This window comes from Fringilla coelebs (assembly GCF_963513975.1).
Source record: "Fringilla coelebs genome assembly, chromosome: 1".
NCBI classification, from domain to species: Eukaryota; Metazoa; Chordata; class Aves; order Passeriformes; family Fringillidae; genus Fringilla; species Fringilla coelebs.
Window position 1 is genome coordinate 22042704 of NC_140028.1, and position 20767 is coordinate 22063470.

Genomic DNA, 20767 nt, shown 5'->3' on the forward strand with positions numbered 1-20767 from the left:
CTTTGTGTACACTTTACTTTTTTTCCTGTTTTTGAGTTCTATGAACATTGAGCTGAAAGGAGGCAACATGTCCAGGTAACTCATCTGGATTGCATAAATACTTAAAAGATTTATAATTAAAGAATTATTGCCCCTCGTTCAATTCCTGTTTGACTGCAATTCCCTGAAGCTGACAAGGAAACACTGAGTTATACATTCTAGCTAAATCCCAAACCTGGGGTTTCAAAGCAGGGGTTTCTGCTAAGAAGGCCAACTTCCAGGCCCAGCCACCCCCACGTAACACCTGCAAGGACAGGACACACACCCGGTCTGGGCAATAAGCCCAGCTGACAACACAGGCTCTCTACAGCAACTTTTATCAGACACCACGTAGAACCTGAGAGCAGCAGAGCAAAAATGGATCTGGGAGAGACCCAGGTGAGAATATCAGGTAATACTCAACAAGGGCTCTCCTGCCAGGAGCCCTCCCAGACCCAAATCTCACCCAGGGCTCTGGACTGCAGTTCTGGTGGGCAATCTGCAGAAGCAAGCGCACAAATGTCCAGGTCCTTTGCAAGGTTCAATCCTAAATCACTAAGAGTATTTTGCAGCACCAAAATCTAAAGTTTAATGCAATTCTGTGCCTCAAGCACGAAAGCATTTTCCTGTTCCCTTAAAACACTTAGGCCACATCTTGAAAACTCTGTTACAGGAGGAGGACAAGATCCTTGTTTTGGGCACCATCAGAGGGGTTAGACTACCTCCTACTGTGACAAGGCTTTTATCTAAAGTCCCATTTGCTGCTTTGAGGAGGCTGGTGGCGAGGGAATAGACAGCAAAACTTTCAACTAAGTTAGATCCTTGCTTCAGGTCAAAGCCAAAGGAACACAATCTATGAAGACAAGATCCAATAATATATTATTTTGCTGCAAAACAAACACTAGACAAGTTTACTTAGAAAGCTACAGTGCTTTTAAACAGTAATTTGAACTCTTTTGGATACCCATATAAGGTTGAGAATGCATCTTTACTGCCTTAATCGCATTTAGTGTTAGAAAACTCTGAAATCCTTCCATGTTAAGAGACAAGATCTCCAAAATGTCCCTCTCTGTGCTGAACAAAACTTGCAAATTTTATTTGTTAAATTTGGTAAAAGAGAAACGGCTTACTACACTCTGGGCTCTATCTTGCCATCGTCCCAGAGTGCCAAGGGCAGAAACAGAGGAAGAAACAGTAGGAACATGCCAAGGGAAGAAAAAACATGTAATAATATGATCAAGTGCCAATGACAGAAAAGTGTGAAAGAAACAGCAAGTATGAAAAAGTACAGTTTGGGAAAGGAGACAAGATGAAGAACAAAACCATGTAAGGAAAGGAGAGACCAGAAACAGTACATAGTACATCCTAGGGAGGGCATTATAAACCAGTATTTAAACGAGAGAAATTTAATTTTTCTCTAAAAACCACTGTCTGAATTTTAACAAACACATCAAACCTCACTATAAGACACTGCTGGTGCAGGCCATCTGCTGTACACAGCGGAAAGAAGCCACCACTGCCACCTCAGGATGTGTTCATTTGTCAGCTGCTTCAGATTCCAGAGGGTACCTCAGTTTAAGGCCAGGGCATGGTGGGGGCTGAACAAAGCTGTCACACTTTGCCATGGAACACACGGGGAGATGCCAGCTCTGCTGTGGGTTTGGTCACCTCCAACAAGAGGCAGTGAAACTGCAGCAGCTGCTGAGTGCAAGTGGAATCTTCACACTTGACAGCAAAATTCCACAAGTACTCCCCCCTACGGCTCTACTTAAACCCATAATGGCAAATACTAGTCAAAGAAAAATAAATCATCATACAAAATATAAAACAACAAAACAGGATGCAAAGCCGCAGACCATTCTTTTTCTTTATGTTGAAACTGTGTAAAGAACAGCAAGAAAAGAGTAAGAAAAACTAAATATAAAAGAGCAGTTACATCCAGGACTTGTGCAAATCCATGATCCAGCTTCCTGCCTTACACTTGCATTAATGCTTAGTGTTTAGTGCAACTACTTTTACTTCTGTTTAGCAGGAATGAAGCACATTTTATTTGACTCTATTATTTTGCAAGAATCTGAAACACAATTAATTAAAATGCCCCCTAGAATTCTAATTGATAGGAAAATATTTTCCTTTCTCACAAAAGGACTAGTGTTTTTTCTAGACTAAAGAATCCAGCTAAAAATAAAGCAAGGTTTTCCAAATCCCACAAGACTGCTTTAGTGTTTAAGGAAGTACTAGAGGCTTCTAGTACTGGCACCTCTGTACCACGGTGTAATTGATGTGGTGGTGTCCAGTCAAAGGTCGGACTCGATGATCCCACAGGCCTTTTCCAACCTAATCCGTTCTGTGATTCTACGTGTGATTCTCCCTGAGAAATTCTGTGCATGGCACAAGCCACGACACTCGGACGGCAAGTTCCCAAAGGCACGTTAGGGATGCGGCCTGACACCAGCCTGCCCAGCCTGCCCGGGATGGCGGCGGTCACCTCACCCACCCACGGAGCTGCAGAGAGGTTCCCAGGCAGCCCCCAGGGCCCTCCAACTTACAGCCCGATCTTCCTTAGCACAAAACACAGCACTAAAACACGCCTAACTTAAGGGACGAGCAGAACAGAGCCCCAAGGCTAATCCCGCTTTATTCCCGGCCTAGTGACAACACCCATCGCTCCTGCAGCCGCACCATCTCCCAACCCTCCTCCACCGCCCCCCCAGCGCTACGTCACCGCGCACGCGCCGAGCGCCGGGGCGAGCCCCGCCCCCTTCCGGCCCCGAGCGCGCGACCTCCCCCCGGCCAGCGGCGGGTGGGGCGCGCGGAGCTCGCGAGCGAGCCGGTAACGCCCCGCCCCGTGCCGGCCGTTGGTCCGCTCGGCGCGCACGCGCCCTTCCGCCCACCCGCCCTCCCCCAACGGCGCACATGTGCGCTCCCTCCCGCGCGTGCGCCCTTCCGCCGAGCCGCCCCCACACTCGCGCCGCCCCCGTGACGCCGGGCGGGCGCAGGCGCACTCCCCGCGAGGCCAACCCGCCGGCCCGCCCCGCCCTCGCGCGTGCGCCGATGCCGCCGCTCCGCGCCGGCTGCCGCGCGTGTACCCACCCCCACCCGCAGGTACGCATGCGCGGTGCGCGCGGCGCGGTGCGTGGCGCGCCGCGCGGCGGGGGCGGGGGGGCGGGGCGGGTATATATAGAGCGCGGCCGGGGCGGCGGCCGCCCCCTTGTCCCCCGGCCGCCGTCGGAGCTGTGTGCGCAGTGCGTGTGCTCCGGACCAACCGGACACGCCGGCCCGGCCCCGCAGCACCATTTATTACTAAAAAAATATTTAAAAAAGCCAAAAAAAATCCAAAAATCTTAAAAAACCTTTTAAAAAAATAATCCTCTTTCCTCATCCAACCTTCCCGACAACCTTTCTGCAAACGGCCGGTTTGATATAAAATAACCCGGTGAAGCGAAGTCCCCGGACCCGGCGCAGCCGAGAGGAGACACACAGCGAGCCCCGACCCCGCCGAGCGCAGCACCCGCCGCCGCCAGCTCCACCCGGCCCGCACGGCGCGACCCGACCCCCGCCCGCCCATCCGCCGCACCCGCCGCAGCCGTTGAGTCCGAGCGGCCCCGCGCCGCCTTCGCCGGCCCCGCTCGCACCGACCGCCGCGGCCTCCGCCTCGTCAGCGCCCCCCCCGCGCCGGGAGACGGCGGCAGGATGAACCCCAGCGCCCCCAGCTACCCCATGGCCTCGCTCTACGTGGGGGACCTGCACCCCGACGTGACCGAGGCCATGCTCTACGAGAAGTTCAGCCCGGCCGGGCCCATCCTCTCCATCCGCGTCTGCAGGGACATGATCACCCGTCGCTCGCTCGGATACGCCTATGTCAACTTCCAGCAGCCCGCCGACGGTGAGTGCCGGGCCGCGGGCGCCGGCGGAGCCATGTTTGTCCCCTGCCCCCCGCCCCGGCCGCCGCCCCGCATCCATTTTGCCGCCCGGGACGGGGCGGACCCGGCGGGGCGCGGGGGGAAGTTGGCGGTGGGGCCGTCGCTTACACGCGGCCCGGGCCGCCCGCGCCTCGTGGCGGCCGGAGAAGCGGGGGGGGAGGCGCTTCCGCGCATCGAGAGCGGCCGCGGGGCCCCGGCGATGGGCGGGGGAGCGCCCGGGGAGCCCCGGTGCCCCGGCGGGGCTGCCCCCGCTGCCGGGGAGGGGATTGTGGATGAGTGTGCGGGCGGCTCTTCACGTCCGTCCGAGATGAAGGGTAGCTTGAGGAAAAACATCGCAGTCATTAGCACCTTTTAATAACCGCGCAGGAGCTGGGTGTGTGTGAGTGCGTGGTTGAGAGGCCGGGAGAAGGAAGTAGGACGCACCGGCGTGGCTGGGTAGTTTCACAGGCGTCCAGGCCGAAGCGTTTGTTAAAACACCATGGCAGGTCTGTCACGTGCAGGGAGGACATGAAACTACTCGGGCCTCCTTGTGCTTCTTCCTTATGTAGCTGGAGCCCCAGCTCTACTCTCATTCGTGTGTCTTCGCAGTAAATTCTCTGACACTGTTTCTCCCAAGCCGCCTTTTTATGAAACTTGTTTTTTCATGAAGTGTTTTCACGCTGCTTCTCCAAAGTTATATCGGTAAAGAAACTTTCTCTGCAGTTCTGGTCATGTTGGCAAACACAGTGTGATCCATTTGAAGGGCGTTTCACTAAAAGAACCTACTGCGACTGGTTCTAGGTTTTGTGGAGTCCAATTAAAAAAAAAGGTAATTGGCCATCTAGAAGATCTGTGATTTCAAATACAGTTAAGTAAACAGTTTTCCATCATAATGGTTTTATTTTCAAGCATATGAAAGTGAGATACTTGCATTACAAACATTTCAAGCAATTAGATTTAACTGGCTTTCAGAGTTAGCTTTAGCATACAGCCATTATCAGATCAGACTTTGGTGTACCGATGGTATCTGTATGTACGTAGTAAAAGTTACTGCCTCATCTTAATAGGCAGATACTCCACCTGTTATCAGCTCTCTCAGTTCAGAGAGCTTTTGATTTATTCAGCCATGCTTTAAGAGGAGACGATTTGAATGCTTGTTTTGACATACTTTGCTTTCATTAAATAAAAATGTCTGGTACAGTTTCTCAGAAATATAAGGGGTTAGCACAGGTCAGTACTGTGATATAATAATGTCAGGGTATAAGGTGAAGGTGATTTAAATGCTGCTTCTCCTTAGTATTGACAGAGTTCCATAAGAGCTGACTTTATCATTGTCATTAGTTGTGCAACCAGTGCACTTTGTGTCTTGATTTGTAATTTGTCAATTGTGGGAACAAATAGAGCTTTTCCACCTGAGCAGTACTTAATTCAGATTTTCAATATGCCTCTTAGAAAGATGCTGTTACTCCAAATGTTGTAAGTGTTTTTCGGGCTTTTGGAGATACACATATTTTAGTTTATAACTAGTCCAGTTCAGCTAAAAGTATTTCTTGTCTTTATCAAATCTACATCTGGCACATATCTGAAAGCAGTTGTTTAAAGTGCACTTTAATAGTATTGCAAGAGTATCCTTATTCAAGATTTTCAGAACTTTATATTCATGGCAAATACCTACAAAGCATTTGCTGGGGGCTTTATGCAGGCTTTTTAATGTTGATTTACAGAAACCTTGAAATAGGAGTTTTGAGGATGAATGGTTATTCTTACAATCATCCAAACTAGATACCTTTTATTGGTTTGGCCAAATTTTCAGCTACATCTGTCTATGTCTATTAAACAGCTAGTAACAACTACCTTGGGTTTTGAAAAATAGCTTTGAAGGTGTGCTTGACATCACCAGCTGCCTGTAAACGAGGAATCTCAAAGCTCTTCTAAAAACTAATTAGGTCTGATGACACATGTGTGAGGTATGCACACATGTCAGAGTTGTGACTTTTCTGAATTTGAGTCATAATCTGGAGTAAAACTCGGGCAATCTTGTTTAATCACTAAACTGGAAACATTCTTGAGTAATCTGAAACTGCATTAGAATCCTTTGGATTGTTAGAATGGTTGTTTCCAGAGGTTTTTTGTTTCATAGCTACTGCTGTTTACCTTTAGCACAGGTTGGCATTAAGTGTGTATTCTGAGTGATTTTGAAATTGTTAAAGTGGACTGTCCAGTTGCTCACGACTAAAATGGGAGCTGGTGAGTCATTGAGTGAGAGCTCCAGCAGAATCAGCAGAAGTACAGCCCGGGTAGGTGTGTCCATTGGTAACAAGTTCGCTGCTGAAAGGAGCTGCCTCCTGCAACTGGCACAGCCTTTTATGACTGAAATGTAATGAAAGTGAGCCAGTTTCACTCCTTAGGAATATTAATGAGAGTAGCTTGTACCTGGTTGTAGATGGAGTCTAGTAATGTTTTAAAAATCTATCGTGGAATGACAATCTGGTGTCGATTCGGCAGAAAAACTTAATTTTCTTGTATTTCTGCTCCAAAGGAGAGATGAAGTTTCCATGCTGCCCTTCTGGAGAAATTGTGCTGGTCTAAGACAGAGGGTCACTATTTATTAAGAGTGGTAATGTTTGCAAAGGACCCATGGACTCACTTTCAATCAGATGGTTGGGAAATGTGTCTAGGAACACACATTTTTGAGGAGTGTCAGGATTATTCTAGAAGCAATTAGCATGAATTAGAAAAGCCTCTTTTCAAGTAAAGGAAGCCCTGTTACTACTTCTGGAAATAATGAACTGTTTGTTGCTGGCAAATCTATTGGTGCTGGCAGTAATAATTCCAATGACTTCCAGGGCAGTAGTGAAGTCTTAAAAGTTTCTGCTGTGGCCAGTCTGATATCCACAGTTTTTTGTGTTTTTTTGGTTTTTTTTTTTTTTTTTTTTTTTTTTTTTGTTGTTGTTGTTGTTGTTTTGTTTTTTGTTTGTTTTGTTGGGTTTGTTTGTGGTTTTTTTGTATTTTGTTTTGTTTTCAATCCCCACCCCTCCACCCGCCCCGCCGTTTTGGTAGTATAGAGCCAATTTTTATTTCTCATTAGCACAATCTAGGTTGCCTTTTCTCTCCTGCTTAATTTTTATTAACTTATTTAGAAGACTGGCATCTAATTTTTGTGGCTTCAGTTTAAATAAGTTGCTGATTTGCTATTGTCATGTGAGTATGGTAATAGTTTCAATGATCTTTTCCCCCATTAAAATGTTAGATATCCATCTCTTTATATGCCTTTCAGAGAATATCATTGTAAAATTTATTTGTAATTTGGAAATGTCACAAGAAAGGATATAGAACATGGTATATCAGCTGAATCCCTGGCTCACTGCAAATTGTCTTTGGCCACTGCATGCAACAATATAGCTCAAGACAAAAGCAGCACTTGATGAACAAAAACATTAAATAAGGGTTTTCACAATGTGATTGGCCCTTGGTCCTCCCAAAAAAAAAAATTACTGACACTAACGATCCCTAAGCTGATTTCAGTCTTGCTAACCATCATATTGTTTTGATATTTGCAAGTTAGAGTGAAGTGAGTTAGTACCCATGGGTATGACTTCAGGTATTTATTGGGACTTTTTTCACTGTTCTTCCAGACTTACAGGAACAGGGATGAAAAGGAACTGCTGTACTTGAGAACTATTGCTCTTTGTGCTTAAAGACACAAGATGAGTTACAACATCACAGAGATGTCTTGTGGCTTTGAAGAGACGTGAAAAATGAGCAAGTCTTGATACTTCCCCATCTAAATACACAAGAAATTTTCCATGCAGGATTTTGAGAAGTTAGTTATGGAGTTCTACTGGAAAAACTACTCCATTGGAGTAACAAAACCTGGTTTACATTATTTTGGTTTTCTGTTTTGATGCTTGCTCCTTCATTGAGCTCATATGTTTCATTGTGAGCTTTTAAAATATACGTCAGATTTTCTATACTAAATAAGTGCCAGTTTTGAATCTCTTTGAGCTGTCTCTTGCTCAGAATTTTGTTACAGATCTTTTTGGTCACTGAGGAAGTTCAGTGGAATAACTGCCTGAATAAGGCTTGAATGTCCATTTAGCAAAAAAATTTTGTCAGTTAAGGGGTATTGGTGTTGTAGGTGTTCTTATGTTAATATTTGCAAAAGGCCTCATATAGGCACAAGCAGTACCCCTAGAAAGCATTTTCATTGACACAATACACATCCATGTGATCTGGGAGAAACCACTGATTTTCAGAAATGTTAAACCTTGTAACAGCTGCCACTTGCTGTTTTTTCTCCTGTCACTGTAGCATCTTTTCACAGATCTAGTCTTATGGGCTAATGAGATTTCTGCAGCTTTCTCAGCTGACTTGTGCTCCTTCCAAAGTGCAGCTTTTGCTGATGAGTTTGCCAGTTCTTCCTTGCATACAGCAGAGTACACTGGAGGCTTGGGTTGGCACCAGTGATGGTGCTGGACTTGAAATAATAAAAATAGTAGTAAGAATTGTGCTTCAGCTGGTATTTGAATGCTTATTAAGATAACTAGCATTTCCTACTAATTCCATGATGTTTTTCCAGCTGAACGAGCTTTGGACACCATGAACTTCGATGTCATTAAGGGCAAACCAGTGCGCATCATGTGGTCTCAGCGCGATCCATCTCTGCGCAAAAGCGGCGTAGGAAACATCTTCATCAAAAACTTGGACAAATCAATTGATAACAAAGCTTTGTATGATACATTTTCTGCTTTTGGGAACATCCTGTCTTGTAAGGTTAGTGGAAAATAAAATGTATTGACACACAAATTCCTCAGTTTATGCTGGAAACATTCCATGGGTATTACAACAAGGTTTTTCATTAATAGGTGGTGTGTGATGAAAATGGATCCAAGGGTTATGGATTTGTGCATTTTGAGACACAAGAAGCTGCAGAAAGAGCTATTGAAAAAATGAATGGTATGCTGCTTAATGACCGCAAAGTGTAAGTACATAAATAAGTATTTGGGGATCAGCAAACTGAAACTCATTTTAGGGCAGACAAATACTTAAAAGCTTACATAGGAAAGGAAGGTTTTTCTGAAAATTTCTACTTTTAAGAAGATGCAGAGTTTTAGTGCTAGGGATTTTAAGAATTGTATCACCTGCTTGTTCTGGAGTGAGTCTTAAGTTCAAAAAGACAAATAATGGACTCCAGAGGAAAAAAAAAATCATTGTGTTGTCTTACAAGCCAATACTATAATGAGGATTTGGGATCTTCCCTGGTTTTCTGATCTTATTGGTCTGAGATAAAATACAATCCACTGAGCATTCTGAATAATGGATCCTTTATAAGAGTTGTGAGATAAGTGTATTATCCATATTTTGGAGTCAGCTGATACTTAGCACTAAAGGGTGCTTACTTGGCACTAAAGAGTGGTTAGATTAGACTAATAGTTTTGTATGAATGTCTGTTAATAGGCATATCTAGGGAGTAGAAAACAAAACTTAAGAGAAATGTAATGTTTTAAACATTATCACTATTATACATTGTAGGAAAAAATGTTATTTGGCAACTTCTTTAATAATATTTAGGCTGGGAGAGTGAGTATGCTTCACAGCTATGCCTAAGGAATCATTATGGTGTTTGGTATAATTGCAAAATAACATCTTTCTAGATACTTAGGAGGGTTTGGAAAAAGGATAACAGAAATCAGCATCAGTTTACTGTCGTGGATTATTTTTATCTGTAGAGATGGATAGATCAAGACACAGGGAAAACATATATTTTGAAACTTTAGATTTCCTGCTTGTTCTGTTCTTGACTGACATACTATAGATGTTTTTATTCAGCATCCATTGTTATACAACTTTAAATTAGTAAAAATGGTCAACATGCCGTCATTAGAGCACAGGAATAAAATATATCATGAGAGTTAATTTTGCTTTGAATTTCTATTCAGACTAGTCTTTTAGAAATCAATTAGAACACTTCACTAACTATCAAAATCTGCTGAACACATTGCACTTCTATTCTTACTATACTTGATTGCTATAAATAGGTGAAATTGTCAACGTTTAAAAATTACTGAGGTACTGTATGCTGCTGTATTGCATTTGCCAAATTTGTGACTATAAAGTTAAAACCTACAATAAACTTTGAAAGTAAGGGTTTGCTGCAGTCAGAAATCAGTGTCAGCCCTGTACAGTCTGTGCTGGGGCATGTCCTTGGGCTGCAGAATGTTATATTCAGGTTCTACTTGTTTTCTGCCAGTATGAACTCACCATGGGTGTTCCCAGCCAATTTGCAACAGTATTTGACTCAAGAGCAAGTTGAACTATTTATTTCACTATGCCTAAAAACAAAGTCTTTGATGCAGGCTGGAGAGGTGTGCTAGGGAGGGGGGACAGTTAGGTAAAAACTGAATCAGAGAGCAATAACTGCTTTTAGGCTGCTTTTAAGGATTGTGCTGTTATCTAGAATTTCTGTTCAGTCTCTTAGTACTCTTTCTGTTGTTGAGCTCTTGTTGTCAAAGGCTGTTTTATAAGAGTGAACAATCTCACCAAAGGCTTGAAAGCATTTTCTTGCCTTGAAACTGGGATAAAGATGCTGGTGTAGCAAAGGACAGTGGAGTTGCTTGACTGAGTTTTATCATAAATATTTTATCTAAAGAATTTCGTACCTGTAGTGAATGAGACTGATTAGGAATAAAATACAATGCCAGAGTATTAAAGTAAATTTTTAAACCTTGAGACACTTACTTTAATCTGTATTACTCTGTTCTTCCTGCACCCAGATTTGTTGGAAGGTTTAAATCTCGCAAGGAACGTGAGGCAGAGCTTGGTGCCAGAGCAAAAGAATTCACCAATGTTTACATCAAAAATTTTGGAGAAGACATGGATGATGAGAGACTTAAGGAACTCTTTGGCAAGTTTGGTAATGTCTTAATGTTTATATAAACACAAGTGAGCTTCAATTTACTGCATGTATCTTATCTGTGCAGTGCCTTGAAATACAAGAAATCAGGGCTGTCTGATATTGACGTAGAAATGTAATAAAGGTTACTGAAAAGTTGGTACTTAATTCCAGTTTCAGATTCAAAAGTGCAGTAATATCTGAATTTTAAATAGGCACAGTATCATATTTAATCCTGCCATGAGAACTGCTTTCAGTAATCTGGAAGTAATGTGTCTATGCATTCTGCAGTGTTCTCTAGTTTAGGACAGATTGATTTTTTAAATGCACCCTACAGGATGTGTGACTAATGAATTTGCTACTGCTTTCATTGACCTGCAAACTTACCTCTGTTATTCAGTTGCATTGTGGTGGTTGACCTAATAGAAAATTATAAGGAACTCTTCCATCACCAAGCTATGAGATTCTGCCTTGATCCTCAGTTACACACAGGACAAAATTATGGGGGACATATGACCATGATGTAGTAATGTATATGATGTGTTACCATCAAAATAGCAAATGGCACGTCCCTTAATGCCATTAGAGGTTCTTCATGTTTTATTTTCAATCTCACCTTTTTTTTTTTAATTTATTTTCTCTCCTGAATGCTTTTGCTGTTGTCCAGTGGATATTATGTAAAGCAGAGGAAAGCCTTGTACAAGAGATACCGTGTAGCAGCCTTAAACAGCATGAACTGGAAATTCCTTTCTGCACTTCAAGTATCTGTGGTTGAAACAGTAGCGAATTTAGCTGCTACACTAAATTGGCTACTTCCAATTGAGTCTGTGAACTGCAATTTTTCAGAGGTTATGAAATTGCTGAACCAAGATGGCCTTTCACCAGGATAAATAGTGAAATGTATACGTAATTGCAAGACCTCCTCTGGCTTTTTCAGTACCTGCTTCAAAGCATGGAAGCATTAATACTTTTCAAGTGTCATAATTTTTAATGATGAAACAAATTTCATTTGCTTTGTGGTGGAATTTTCTTTCACTTTAAGGGGAAATTAGTGTTGAAAATACATTGGAAAAGAAATTCAGTATGATGGACTTCAGCCATAATGGCTGAAGTTCATCAGGGCAAATTAGTAATTTCATATTAATGGATGAAATTTACTTGATACTATTAGTGCAGGAGTCCTTTGTAATACAAGTGAAATAAACTAAACAGTATCTTCTAAAGAGAATGTTCAAAAAGTGAGAAGAATACACTGTCTATGAAGCATAAGTATTTCATTCTCTTTTTAGGTCCTGCTCTAAGTGTGAAAGTTATGACTGATGAGAGTGGAAAATCCAAAGGCTTTGGCTTCGTTAGTTTTGAAAGACATGAAGATGCCCAAAAAGTAAGCTTTTGGACTTAATTTTAGTAATCCTGTAACTGAGACCCAAATAATATGTTTCATTGAGTGATTAATTTTTTTTAATTGGTCAAGGACACTGCAAAAAGAGATGCTCACTGCCTAAATTACTTAGCAGAGTTTCTGTCATTTAGAATGCTTTCCTATGAGCAAATGTCAGTTGGTCTGAGAAGTCTGTTAAGTCAAGATACTCTGGTAATGCTGGAGCTAGTGTAGAAATGGGGAATCTTGAATAATTTTAAAACCTGTTGTAGTTGGGCCTAAAAGTCTCAGTGTATTTGGACTCTCGCATACTGAGCAATATACAGCATAGTAAATTACTACATCTCTGAATCATTGCGTCCAGTTAGGTTGTACAAAATGTTTGTGCCTTTCTGCCTTCTGCACAGAAGGCAAAAAGAATTGTGTTTTCTGCAAAGTCAGCAGGAAAGCTATTAGTTTTATAAAGCATGGTTGGCACAACTGTGAGAAAATAGTCATAGAGCCCTGTAATGTGCTTTTACTCTGAGGAGTAACTTTGGAAAAAGGGTCCTTTTTATTCGTGTACATGTCTATATCATGCCAGTATGCTGTATAACTTAATTTTTTGTCAACTGGTTGCTTTGATATGTCAGTTTACTGTGACAGTAGGGACATAGCACCAGGGAAAAAATCCAGTACAGAACAAAGTTTGCTTTTCAAAAGGCATTATGGTGATTTGTCAGTACTGCAAGTGTACAAGTGAGAGATTAGAACAAATCCTGTCTGTCTTTAGAACATCTTCATTTTTCAGTCTTGCATACATTAATTGATGAATGGTTTCCTCTTACTGTAGTCAGAATCACATGTTGAGTGTTTTAAATAATATAAAATTCCAGTATCTGTAAAAATGTCCAATGGCTTTGATCATAAACTTATACAATAAACTGGTGACTTCTGGTTTTAAATTATTCAAGTAAATACATGCCAGAGCTTTTACATCTGAAGAGCTGTAACTCAAAATAGTATGAAGGGAAGAAGTTCACATTTTCTTACTTCTAATTATTTTTCTTAATGAAAGACTAATAATGAAAAAAAAAGGCTGTACGTATCATCTGTAGCTTAACATTTAGTATAGAAAGATATGGTAGATATTACAGTTTCAGGTGTTACTTTTAAAGACGGAGCTAGGTGAATTAAAGATTTTCAACTTTGTTTGCTTACTCTTTGCTTTTTTTCTGCAATTATCAAGATAAGGCTGGAGAAATAGTTCTTGCAACTTGGGTTTTTTCCTCCAGCTTCATATAGAAAAAGTGGTTTGCATCCCTTGTGACTTGTCTTCAACAAGGCAGAAGCATACTTGGAAAGCAGTTTTCATGTTTCCATAAGTGGGGAAGCCTTGGGGTACTTTGTTTCAATTAGTGGTATTTTGAGATGGATTAGCTCTTTTTCTGGACTCCTTATGTAGATGTTTAATTTGAATTGCATTTTTTGTGTGTCTGAAAAATGCTGGAATACAAAGCACTGCTAATTTGTCATTTGTCAATGAAGGCTGTAGATGAAATGAATGGGAAAGAGCTCAATGGAAAACAAATCTATGTTGGCCGGGCTCAGAAAAAGGTGGAAAGACAGACGGAGCTGAAGCGCAAGTTTGAACAAATGAAGCAGGACAGGATCACCAGATACCAGGTTCAGTTTTAAATCAAGAGGCCTAACTCTATTATATGATGTTCTGAGATTTACACAGAACAATTGCTTTTAAAAATAACTTACCTGTTTTCTTAGGGTGTAAACCTTTATGTGAAAAATCTTGATGATGGGATTGATGATGAGCGTCTCCGAAAAGAGTTCTCCCCATTTGGTACAATCACTAGTGCAAAGGTAAAGTTCATAAATTGAGCTCATCTGTTCTCTGAAAATGTGTAGTGATCTGTCACCAAAGAAAAGTTAATTTCATTCAGTAACAGATGTGTAAATGTGGGCATCAGCTTTCTTGATTATTGTACATGTCAGGTTAAACACCATATGATCATCCTTTCTTGAAATAAAGTAAGTAGTGAGAATATTGTAAGAAAAATTACATCTTTCAGTGCATTATTGTGCTTTTTATTTAATGATATTTTCATCTCTATTTGCGTAACAGCTATTTATTACTCAATAATACTCATTTATATCAAATACTCAGTTAAACCTGTGGTCGCACTTCTAATAAGCTGAAACAAGAAACTCATGCAAGTTAAATAGGTGTGACACAGAAGGCTTAGTTTTAAAACTAAATTTTGTACTGACAGGTGATGATGGAAGGTGGCCGCAGCAAAGGATTTGGATTTGTATGCTTTTCGTCACCAGAAGAAGCCACCAAAGCAGTCACAGAAATGAATGGTAGAATTGTGGCTACTAAACCATTATATGTAGCTTTAGCCCAGCGTAAAGAGGAGCGCCAAGCTCATCTCACCAACCAGTACATGCAGAGGATGGCAAGTGTAAGAGCAGTACCTAATCCTGTAATCAACCCCTACCAGCCAGCACCTCCTTCAGGATACTTCATGGCAGCTATTCCTCAGGTACGTGTAGAGATGAGTAACTGAGTATATTTTGTATTGCATAAAATCTGCTTAGATATAATAGTACGTAGAACTGTTAGCATGTGTCTGTGATTTCAGCATTTTAATCTCTTAGTGGAGGGTGCTGGGCTGTGCAGCGTGCCCTTCACAGACAGCAAAGTTAAGTGATGTTGTTGTGTTTGGCAGACTCAGAACCGTGCTGCGTACTATCCTACTAATCAACTTGCTCAACTTGCTAGACCTAGTCCTCGCTGGACTGCTCAGGGTGCCAGACCTCATCGTAAGTCACTTCTTTACCTCTTTCCAGTGATTGCTGTAAACTCTATAGCATTTACCTTTGCACTTTCAGATAGATTTTCATGGCATTGCTGTATTAGTCTTCTGTTTGTCATGTTGTCATCACTCAGTGTTTCAGCATGTAACAGTATATTTTTTCTAAACCATAGCATTCCAAAACATGCCTGGTGCGATCCGCCCAGCAGCACCCAGACCACCGTTCAGTACCATGAGACCAGCTTCTTCCCAGGTTCCACGAGTCATGTCAACACAGCGTGTTGGTGAGTTTGATTTGTGCAAACTTTAAGTATTGGACTTCCATTCCTATTTTGCTGGTTCAGCAAAATAAACATTTGTAAGTTTAATATCATATGTGATATTCCTAATGAATAAGCTAATAACACCTTCTAGTAATTGCTTTAAATACTGTCCCAGCAAAGACTCCAGTTGTGATACCATCTCTTCAGGATGAAGCACTTGTGTGCACTTCAGTAATACTGTAAGGTGACTTCTCTCATTTCTAAACATAGTGCAGCAATTGTAATAAGGATGCATGTAGAAATATTGAGATGATACAATTTTGGCTCTTACTAATTTTTTTTATATTTTACATATTTTATTCTTGTGTCAGTATCATGACTGCAAAATCTGCACGTCACTGAATGAACCAGAATTGACTGTAATCATTGAATGGTTTGGGTTGAAAGGAACATTAAAGCCCCCAGAGGCAGGGGACCATCCACTAGACCAGGGTACTCAGAGCCCCATCCAGGCTGGTCTTGCACATCTAAGGATGGGGAGTCCACAGCCTTTCTGAAGGCTTAATTCTCCCAGAATGTATCAGACAGCCATTTATTTCCTAGAAGTATATTTTTTAGAATGACTGACATAATATGCTCAGGAAATCAAATGTCCTTTAGCTTACAATGAAATTATAATAATACTCAAAAAAAGGGATTTTTTTATCATGAATCTTTTTCCAGTAACATGTAAAAAGGGCAGTTCATGAATGAAGTGACTGGAAATAAGCATCCAGTAAATTTCAGGGTTTGAACCTTTGTATGTCACCAGAGATGTGACAGTTGACAGTGCTACTAAGATGAATCTACAACGCAATACCTAAATTAGATATTTGATTCAAGTTGGTTTGTTGGGCAAAATAATAATAATAATAATTATCCACACCTGGAATTGTTACTATGTTTTCAGCTAATACATCAACACAAACGATGGGTCCACGTCCTGCAGCAGCAGCTACTGCAGCCACTCCTGCCGTGCGCACAGTACCACAGTACAAATACGCTGCGGGTGTTCGCAATCCCCAGCAGCACCTCAACACGCAGCCACAGGTTGCTATGCAGCAGGTATGTGCTCTGGGGAGCTGCTCCGTGCTTTTACTGATGTTCTTTGCAGAGGAAGGTGGTGAGGTGATGGGAGGGCAGTTCAGGCTCTGTATCATGGCAATAGAGTAAAAGCACTCTAGGGAGTTAAGTATATTTGAAGTTTACCTGGGACAGGATGTGATCCCATGTTGCTTTGTTCTTTTCAGTTTCCTCATACCTTAGCCTAAATTCTTGTGTTTGCTCCTCAGTGGAGCAGTTTCTAATAATCTTCAGCATCATCACTCAGCTCTAACCAGTAATATTTGATTAATTTCTTCTATGTTTTTGACACTGTAGGCATTGTGTATGCTAAGTTGTGAAATACCGGCTGTTTGAAGCTGCACCTAATTATGAGCCAGGGTTTCATTTTCAAATGTTAAATTAATTTGCAGCCTGCTGTCCATGTGCAAGGTCAGGAACCCTTGACTGCTTCCATGTTGGCTTCCGCCCCTCCACAAGAACAAAAGCAGATGTTAGGTGCGTACATGATACCTTTCTCTATGCCTTGTAGCAGAAGGACAGTTAAAGTACACTTTTTCAATCTTTAAATGCAGAGTAAATGGTTTTAGCTGTAAACAAGTTTGTTTCCCTTATCCCTTAAATTTAGGCTGGATTTGTCCCTGACTAACTTTCTTCTTTCTAGGTGAACGTCTATTCCCCCTTATTCAAAGCATGCACCCTACTCTGGCGGGTAAGATCACTGGTATGTTGCTGGAGATTGACAACTCTGAACTCCTCCACATGCTCGAGTCTCCTGAGTCTCTTCGTTCGAAGGTGGGTGGACTTTAGCCTTGCACTGGTTCCGTAGGTGGTTAAGTCTACACTGATATAACAGTTGTTTGTGCCAGCACAGTGGAGTAACAGCAAAGCAGTGGTGGCTCAGGGCAAGAGTGTCCCCTTTCAAAGGTTGACAGTGACTTACATTGCATGAACTGGAATTGTAATGTTCTCATTTTTCTTTTCAACAATGTAGGCATTATTTGTATGCATAATTTCCACTGAATTATTAGCTTAAATATACAAAAATTGCTGATCTTCCCTTAATTAATTTTTCATTTGTGCTTAACAGGTTGATGAAGCTGTAGCCGTACTACAAGCCCACCAAGCTAAAGAGGCTGCTCAAAAGGCAGTTAATAATCCCACTGGGGTTCCAAGTGTTTAATAAGTAAGTTTGGCCACTGTAGTTCCATAGGTTGACTAAGGCAAGTGTTTGGTCCATGGCCTTGCAAGCAGCATGTGTCCAGGCTCTGTGTCATGTGCAGCCAGAGGAAGTAACAGCTATGGTAAACAAGCTTCTGTGCTCACTTGGTTAGCAAAAGCTACTGACATGTCATTGTTTCTAGCAACACATTTAGCTGGAGTTAGCTCTAGGCATGTGTGCAAAAATGGGCAGTTCTGTCAAATGCTGCTATTCATACTATTGAGAACACTTGTGGAATTGAAATAAGCTTAAAATGATACTCCAACCCCCTTTTTTCTTAGAAATTAAAGAGCTTATTTATACTGTAGTTTGTATATACTTATCAAATTCTAAAATTGTCAAGTGAGTGAAAACTAAACTGTATATTGTCTTGACTTCACTTTTGAGTGAATTTAATATCAGTTAAAATTGTGGTTTTTCTTCATTGCTTTCTGTGAGGTTGGTATCTTAACTGTGTATGACAGAGGCAAATGGTGGTACCTTAACAATTTGACAGGGAAAAAACACGAAGTTGAGGTTAAAAAGGAATCTATTATCTCTTCTGTCTAGTTGGGTTTTGCCTGTGAACTTGCTTTCCACATTTGTAATTATCATTTGAAGGTCCCTGATTTAACATTTGATCACATAACATTTTCCTTTTGGAGAAGGAATTTGAGTCATGATTTTTACACATTTCTGTTTCTGGAGATAAGTGTTTAATAGGTTGTCTCTCCTAAACTAAGAGGCCCATACTTTGAGACCATTTCTCCATCTGCTCCATGATGTTTTAGTATTTGGAAATTGAAAATCCTGCTAGGGTAGTTATTTGATGATCCTCAAGAGTGGAGGTGCCCGCAGTCAGTCACAATAACATTGTGCTTTAAAGCAGTGCTGTCTAAGGGACGGTCCAGTTCTAGAGTAAGTATTGTCTTGCCAAGGATCAGACTTTTGAATACTTTTGTGTCCCCTAAAAAGTGGGAGGACTCTGATATTCTGTTTCTAAAGAACTTGGGTATCATTGAAACAATAAAAGCCCAGAGTGCTGCATGGTGTGCGGTAGTAGAAAACATGTCAGAAAACATACCAAGTGCTGCTTTTGTTTTAAAACATAAAAACGTTGTTTTTCTTCACAGAGCTATCCGGGACTACAATCTAGAACTTCGCTTCACCGAAGAAAAAAAAATCTAAACATGGAAAAACTATTAAATATTGAGAAAAACATTGCAAAATATAAAATAAATAAAAAAAGGAAAGGAAACTTTGAAGCTTACGTACAGAGCAACGCCGGGGCCAGCAAAACAGATGCTAGTCCTAGATTACTTATTGATTTAAAATTTAAAAAAAAATAGTAAAATAAAAAATACAAATTAATGTTTTATAAACCCAGGGGAAAAGAATTTTCAGCACAGTACAAAAATTTAAAGCATTCCTTTCTTTAATTTTGTAATTCTTTACTGTGGAAAAGCTCAGATTATCACCACTGTTTTAGTTGACAGTGAGAATTGATAGCTGAGCAAAGAAACATAATTTGGATTATAAAATTCTTGGTTTAATAAAAATTCCTTAAACACTGACTTACTTGTGATGGTTTCTTTTGTCCAGTGTGCTTTTCATAAGCTTGTCATCCAGAATGCTGAGTTAGAATCCCACTCTTATCGTATGGTTTAATGGATTGTAGAGAAGATAAGACTACACCTGTAGACTGTCTTCTAAATAATAGAAGTGAAGGGAGGGAGGAAAGGGTTTGGGTTTTTTTTAATAAGTTGCTGCTTGATCTGTATCTGGTCTAGTGCACAATAACATAGAAATATTTCTGTCGTCACTCAGGGCTGATGGGGTCTTCAAGTCAGCTTGTGTCCCTAAAGGGGGGTTTGCCGTGAAATGGCCTATGGCACTTAAATGAGAAGAGGCAGCACTTTACACATGAGCTGTTTCATTTGCTACTGAGGTTGGGAGTTTTGCAGGATTAATACTTAAATGCTTAATCAAGCTAAGTGTTAAATGCACAAACGAGAACAGTAAAATTGCTTTTGTTGTAAAACTTTCACTGTGAATAAACAAATACACTGAAGCTTGTCCATCCACAGATGGATTATCCTACAGTTGCTGCCTTGCTTTTTTGCCCTTTCCGCAGACCTGTGGAATAAAAAAGGGTATTTTCTACCGAGTTTAGCCCATAATTGGCTCTATAAGTTGCTTTTTCAAAATTGATAATGCAAAAGGAAAAATGAAGCAGTGGAAGTGGCATGTCCTGCTTTTACAAAGATGAGGGTAAAACCTGGCAGGCTGGGGTGGGGAAGAGGCGCAAAGATCTGTTAGTCATGAAGGAAGGCACAACCAGTAGCCACTGCAATCTGCTGGGTTTCAGTTACCATATGTAAAGAATACAGATTCTATGGAATTCACAAGAAGGGGTTAGTTTGTTCTGGAAGTCTCTGAAATCTGTTGTGTGGTGGGAATGCCAGTGTTCTCCGATCTGTTGTTGCAGTCAAAGCCCTTTATTATGCTTTCTGAGCTCTCCCAAAAGACAGTTCAGGAGCCCCCTTATTTTTCCTCTCTTGCAAAGGGGAAAATTTCAGGTTTTCTGTTACAGAATTTGAGAAATAAGCCTAGCATAATGAGGTGGAATTGGTCTGGTGTAAATGGAATCTAATTAAAATCCTTTGGTGTAAAAAGAATTAGGTTAAACTTAGGTAATTTGTATACTCAGTCCTGTCCTGATGGCGGCAGCCTGGGATAGTCTTTTAATTTTCAGTCATGCTGAGGTGTGTGACTAGAATTAAGAATTTTTGAAATAGGGTGGTAAATCCTACAAAAGAGGCAGTTCAAGCAAGTTATGTACATGTTAAGAGGCTGAATGTATAACCTTGATTTTATGTAGTGTCAACTATAAAGCATTTAAGCTTTGGAGAAAATTTTAATGACCTAAAAATACTTAGCACCATAATGGAAATGCTGAAGAATCTGATATTAAAGGTTTAATGGAAGATCTAAAGGATATTACAAAAACCTATTTTCAGGATTCTCAGGGCACTAGCAAGAAAGTAAGAAGTCACCTCACTTCTGCTTGTTTTCCTAGATAAGTAGTGTGTTCTGTGAGTCTGCTGGAGTTAACCAAACTAATTTTTGTTTTGTAAGAATGAGCAACTTATTTAACGTCTTGCCGATGGGGTAGCTGAAAAAGGAGAACAGGAAG

At 41.1% G+C, this 20767-nt stretch overlaps 1 protein-coding gene across 1 annotated transcript; it reads left to right on the forward strand.

Moving 5' to 3' along the window:
- Positions 1–3203: 3203 nt before the first annotated feature.
- Positions 3204–19145, forward strand: PABPC1 (poly(A) binding protein cytoplasmic 1). The gene is made up of 15 exons (XM_084222541.1): positions 3204–3904; positions 8500–8693; positions 8786–8901; positions 10694–10833; positions 12102–12196; positions 13721–13858; positions 13955–14050; positions 14461–14733; positions 14920–15013; positions 15180–15290; positions 16219–16373; positions 16784–16868; positions 17035–17165; positions 17461–17556; positions 18705–19145. Exons 1-14 carry the CDS (start codon positions 3712–3714, stop codon positions 17551–17553), a joined length of 1914 nt encoding a protein of 637 aa, XP_084078667.1. The 5' UTR covers positions 3204–3711; the 3' UTR covers positions 17554–17556; positions 18705–19145.
- Positions 19146–20767: the final 1622 nt, after the last annotated feature.